Genomic DNA, 6,478 nt, shown 5'->3' with positions numbered 1-6,478 from the left:
GCCAAGGTGTGAGGGAGCGTATAAGAGGGGCCGGGGCTGCTGCGTGGCTGGGGGCCTACGGGGGTTTGTTTTTGTGACAACTCCAGGCAGGCGCACCACACCACACCACACCACACCAGATGAGGATGTGTCAGCTGATGTTTGGGAGTCAGGGTCAACAACAATCTGCTACACCACACACACAGCAAGACTTCCACAGACTCTCTCTCTCTCTCTCTCTAACACACACACACACACACACACACACACGCTCTCTCTCTCTCACACACACACACGCGCGCGCACTCACACTCTCACACACGCTCTCACACACGCTCTCACACACCTCCTTCCCTTTAACTGAAGTATTGGATTCACCTCCCCCACTAGCGCTCTCCACTCTCCATTTGACAGCTGCAGCAGGCACACTGCAAGGTGAGGAAGCCAATTACTCGACTGTCTCTTCCCTCATGTCACTCCCGTTATATCAGCCTCACTATGGGAAGCCCATTTTCTCAGGCGAGCCCAACAGAGCTGCCACGTTAGCCACACTTTGGCAGACGCCAAGCGTCATGAGCCCGCGCTTACACTCTCATTCAGTGGCTCCTTCCCTGCCTCTACTTCCCCCTTACCACCCCGTCTGTGCACGCCACGGGCTGCTGTGCTGTAGGGCCGGCCTTCACACTTCTGAAATAGCCGTGATGAACAAAGGGACAGAGGAAAAACCACACCGCAGTAAATTAGTCGTATTCTAAGCAACCGAGTATTTGGATTGCTGGGGCATCGTTGAGTCTCATCTGCTGACATGGCCTCCACTTGCTATTATGACTGGGTATCTCGCTACTCTGAATGAGCTGGTCTGCTCTGATTTAGGATTATGCAACGCTATTGGAACTACCTTTGTTTGTTTTGACTGACTTTCATAACTGGACGTAAGCTACAGCTCATAAGATTCCTGTTTTTGCAAATTGAAGGTCCAGGTTCTAGCAATATTACATATCATTCACTCAGTCATGTATGATTCTTGGGATTAATGTTATTTTCTGGAAGTATTTAGGTTAACTTAAATCTTAATAATAGCCATCATATGCAAAAAGAGAACATTAACAACCAATGATGTGTTTCACACTTTATTCATAGAAAAGCACTGAACTTCCAACACAAATCATATAAAATGGTAGTAGCATTACATAAATAGTAATAAATTTTTGTTTATAGACATTAGCTCAAGAGGTTGCACGAACAAAAAGTGTTGATGAACTATACTTTTGTGGCAACAAATACTGGATAACTTTTTCTTACAATTCAGTAGCACAAAGAGGCGACAAACACTTTTCCCTTAAATAAACAGTAAAAAAATAATAAAATTAAAGACAAATAAAATTGAAACAGTAGATGAACTAGTGAACAATCTCTACCAGCGATTATTATGCTTTCCTTCTAAAGAGTCTAGGGACGGGTTTAAACACTGGTACAGTTAACACATAGACACTCAGAGTATGGGAGTGGGGACTGAGGAAAGCCAAGGGATTTTTTTCATCATTTTTTTGTATTTTTTTTCTGTTTTCTTTGCAATGGCATAGGACTGTCTAATTCCACTACAAAACAAAAAACGTTTTTTTTTTTTTTGTATAGAACAGGCGACACTAGCTCATCCTGCAGTAATGTTTCTTGGAAAAGGCAATTATTCCCTCAGTCTGCTTGTCTTTTGCTCTCACCTCTAGGTGAGATAAAGGGGGTGATGAACGGATGGTGAGTGGCGTTTCGTTAACATGGCCCATGAAAGAAGCCGCAAAATTACTAGCCTTCAGGAGCGTTGCTGATCCCTAGGGAGAACTAGAAGAGGGACCAAACAAAACAAAAATGAAAACCAAAATACAAAACCCCAACACAGAACTAATATACGGGCACAGGATGAGTCAGGCATGTCTTGTCAAGAGTCAAGTCCTTTACAAGAGCAATGGGTCCCAGTAAAAGGAGAGGCCCTCACAGGGCTTTTACTCAGTTAGTCATTCCAGGGTGCCCTCTCCCTGCTCCCCCTAAAGGAGAACTAAAAAAATAACAAAAAAACAACATCCACCCTCTTCCTCTGCTGAGCATGGGATCAGGGACGGGCGTGTGGGGGATTGGTTAAGCGGATCACTACAGGGAAGGGTTATGGTGGGCCAACAGAGGACCCAGCCTCCTGCACTCAAAACAGGGGGGCGAGGAGGCCAAAGGCGACATTTCTCCATCGCTACAGTCTTGCAAACACACACTGGTGCTTTGAGAGAATACAATAAGGCTTAAAGTTTGAAGTAAGAACTTGTGTGTCAATCTATCGAAGGCAAAGGCCAGCTGCGGTTCACACAACATGCAGGTACTTGTTAAATGCGAACCGTCTGAATCTGTGTCTTAAAAATCTGGGGGAAAATGTCCCACACTTTTTCTCTCAGTACGCTGGAAGCCATTCAAGAGAAAACAAAGTGTAGTGTACGGGTCTAGTGTGTGTACATAGGTGTGTGTGCATGTGTGTGTGTGTGTGTGTGTGTGTGTGTGTGTGTGTTTGTGTTTATGTGTTAGGGAGAGGGGGTACCATTACGTGGTCTGCATAGTCTGTTCATTCCTGCTCACAATTGTCCTCCAGTCTCCAATCTTTTGCTTAAACACATTGCAAAACCGATACAAATGAACGAAAATCAGAGAAATGTACACAGGAGCACCTGAGAATTTTCAAAGTCTTTTCTTTCTCCTCTTGCTGTTGTCACATTCCCAGCCCACAAAAAATTCAAGTATGTGAAAAAATTAAACACAAAACCAAACCGTAACAAAAAAAAGGAGAAAAAAAAACAGTCACCATAAATAATTATAACTTTACAATTTTCTTGAATTGACACTTTCATATTTACAATATCTTAAATGCTTCTGCTACTACTTTTTGTTTCATTTCTTTAAGTGATTCCCTGAGAACGGAGTTGAGCATCTCTTTTCATGTTTACTTTCGTTTCACTTTGTTTCATTTCATTTTGTTTTTCTTTGAACTCTACTCCTCCCATGATCCTTCGGGTGCACATTGCAGCATGCATTCTAAGTGTTCACACTGGGGCACTTTACGGAGGGTGGCCATCATGGAATGTGGAAGATAGTACACAATCATTAAACCCACCCCCCAGTTAATTATTACAAAATCCTTTCGAATTTCAAATTCCACACTTTTAAATATCTTTTTATTTTTTCAAATATTCAGCCAAATAGTGTGCGTGTGTGTGATGGAGGAGTGAGAGAGGATAAAGGATTTTTTTCAATATAGTTTTTACTGACCAAAGGCAGAAGGCCCATGGGTAGAGTAGTGTCAAGTGCTTGAAGGCCAATACTACTGCCATTTTGATACTCAATTCCAAGATTTTTCTGGTTACTTAGCCAGACATGGGAGGTCGAAGAACAGCAATAACTCTGATAAATTGGGAATTGGGAGGCTGATAAAACACCATAGTTATGACATGATTGAATAAATATCCCCCTTTTTACACAGCTCTGTTCTTCCATTATCAGACTTAAAAATAATAAAAGCCAGGAAAAAAACAAGTAAAAGTTCTACCCTATAACCATACGAGGGTAAACCAAAGGCAAACCCAATATTAACTTGAAGTCTGGAACAGTCAACCTGGCTCAACTGCAGTCTCTATTATGTCTGCATGTCTCTGTAGAATACAGAAAGCACAAAACTTTGCCACACTAAACAGTCTGAGCTCTTCCTCACCTTCCTCATACAGATTTTAAAAAAAGCACTGCTGTTGCTCTGCAGAAAAGGAGATGCTACTCAACACGATCAGGATGTAGAGAGAAGAGGAAGGAGGTGGGGATGTTGGGCTTAAGGTCGGTAGCTTGGCTGAGGTTGAGCAGGGAGGGGGGGGGCGGGGGGGAGAGAGAGGCAGGCACCTGAGGGATTTTGGGAACGGACTGCTAATGGTGTGACCATCCCCCGGCTCCCACCCCGCCCACTCCTGCCCACCGCAGTGCAAGAGGGGGCCAGAGGACCTGGCTCCTCTTCCACACACGGACACATTAAAGCTGAGTCTTGGAATACAGTCGAGGTATTAACACTAGCTTGTGAGTATTCGTAGGAATGACGCTCTGCATTTCGTGTGTTTTCTGAAAAAAAATTCAAGCTTGTGCAAAACAAAACAAAAAGTCCCCTGACAACCATGTCGACGGAAAGATTCCCCTGGCTCAAAGTATGCCCCATGTATCATTTGGTTTTTATCTTTATGTGCCACTTCTACATTTGTTAAACCACAATATGCTCTTTTTTTTACTAAATTAGGTAAAATACTCCTCCATTCTGCTTGTGTTTCTACTTATCTTCCACAGGTTCTACCTGGTAGAATAACTTAGTGAACAGCTCATACTCACACTCACACTCACATACTTACACGCACACACGCACGCACAAAAATCACTCTCAGACACAAACACATTCACACGCACACACACAAAACAACTCAAGTCAACAAGTAAATCACCAAAATAAAATTCACCAAAAAATGACAACAAAAACAAGAGAGGAAAAAAATAAAATAACGTGATGGATTTAAATAAATGACAAAAAAAAGCAGTTCCTTATGAAACCCCTTCCCCAGGCCCCCGATTGGTTGGCGGCTTTAGCCAAATCGTTCTCGCACAAGCATCATCAGCTTCTTCTTGCCCTTGTAGATCTGCTTAAGGTTGTCTATGAACTGGGCGAACTGAATGTGTCCGTCCTGGGCCAGCAAGAAGGTCTCGCGCGCCTTGCTGAGGAACTCGATGAACTCGCCGTAGTGGCGCGGGCTGATGTGCGTGAGGCGCGAGTGCGTGGTGTTGATGTAGGCGCTGATGGTGGCGTCCAGCAGCTGCCGCAGCGGCGCCTTGTCCGTCGACATCAGCTTGCCCGAGTTGCGGCGGCCGGGGATGCCCGCCAGCCCTGGCGCCGTCATGGTGCACCGGCGCAGGATGTCCGAGAGCACGGTGGCGCAGTGCACGCTCTTCACCATGAGCGGGATGATGGTGGCCAGCTCGTTCTTGCCCAGCGAGTGGCTGAGGGCGCAGGCCCACAGCACGTCGTTGATGGCCGGGTGCGTGTCCTGGTTGTAGGCCAGGTTGAGGTGGGCCATGGCCAGTGACGCCAGCTTGAAGGCGCGCAGCGGGTAGCCGCGGTGCTCCATGTACCGCGCGATGGTGAACAGCTGCGAGTAGGTCATGCCCGTGGACGCTGCGTCGATGACGATCTGGTAGGCCGTCTCGAAGGCCACGTGGTCCTTCTCGCAGAGCGTGAGGGCGGACAGCGCGCAGTTCTGGGGGTCCTTCATGGCACACTGCAGCGCCAGCGTGCGGGCGCAGCTGGCCAGCTCCTCCCGCTGCGGGTAGTCCAGGCTCAGGCGCAGCACGGTGTTGTGGGACATGACGGTGGCCGCCACGATGCTGGTGGCTTCGGTCGGGGTGAAGAGGGTGTACCAGCCCTGCAGGATGCTGACCAGAGCACGCAGGCCTGTTGGAAGACATGAAGAAGGAAGAGACGTCAGCACAACAAACAATGATCCTCAAAAAGGCAACAGCATCTCAAGTAGCGCATTCAGGCCGAATGGGAACCGTGCCGGTGCCCGTTCCCGCACCGAATCGCAAACCGGCTGTCGTGTTCACGCCACAGATTTTAGCGTTCGCGAACCGGAAAGTTGGTTTGCAATGCGAACCGCAAAATACAGGGTTTTTTCTCTGCGAACCGTGATGACAGCGTGGCCGTCAGCAGGTTCATCCGGGTAACACAGTCACATGCGGAAAAAGGTCAGAGCCTGGTATGAACACGGGCGGTTCGCAGATAAGCACTTTAGTGCCGAACGTAACTGGTGCGGGCACCGGCACCGGCACCGGCTCCGTTCTGGTCGGCCTGAAAGCCATAAAGGAGTGATAATGTGGGCTGCATGCAAATAAAACCAATGCGAGTAGTTGGGCCACTACTGCCCCCATTACATTCTATGGTTTAAGGACAAAACAACCCTGACTAATTCTATTTCACTTGCCCACATATCACTCAGCATGCAGGGCAAGAAGGGACCATGAGTGTGTAGCACTGAGATATGCTGACAGAGGGAGAAAAGCTCCTGAGAGCCTGATTGTGGGGGTCTGGAAACACAGAGTTGTGCATTGGGGGTGCACATTGCTCAGTCAAGACTCGTAACATCAGGCATCTCTGTAGGGGTCAATAAATACAGTAAATGTCATTTGCTGCAGGAAAGTGACTCGCAGGTTGATTTGTCATATGGATTAGGGTTGTCATAGGTTGCTCAAGGGCTCAGTCAAAGAGAGAGTGTGTGTGTGTGTGTGTGTGTGTGTGTGTGTGTGTGTGTGTGTGTGAGAGAGTGAGAGAGTGAGTGAGTGAGTGAGTGAGTGAGTGAGTGAGTGAGTGAGTGAGTGAGTGAGTGAGTGAGTGAGTGAGTGAGTGAGTGAGTGAGTGAGTGAGTGAGTGAGTGAGTGAGTGAGTGAGTGA

General features: G+C 47.0%; 1 protein-coding gene across 1 annotated transcript in view; it reads right to left on the bottom strand.

Moving 5' to 3' along the window:
• Positions 1-1,096: 1,096 nt before the first annotated feature.
• zswim5 (zinc finger, SWIM-type containing 5) overlaps positions 1,097-6,478 on the bottom strand; it is a 62,346-nt gene continuing 56,964 nt past the window's right edge. The window contains exon 14 of the mRNA XM_063219038.1: positions 1,097-5,482. Within this exon, the coding sequence (XP_063075108.1) occupies positions 4,620-5,482 (863 nt within the window). The 3' untranslated portion in view covers positions 1,097-4,619. The remainder of the gene's footprint in view (positions 5,483-6,478) is intronic.

The sequence above is a fragment of the Engraulis encrasicolus genome, chromosome 16, assembly GCF_034702125.1.
Source record: "Engraulis encrasicolus isolate BLACKSEA-1 chromosome 16, IST_EnEncr_1.0, whole genome shotgun sequence".
NCBI classification, from domain to species: domain Eukaryota; kingdom Metazoa; phylum Chordata; class Actinopteri; order Clupeiformes; family Engraulidae; genus Engraulis; species Engraulis encrasicolus.
This window is presented reverse-complemented; position numbering and strand designations above follow the sequence as displayed.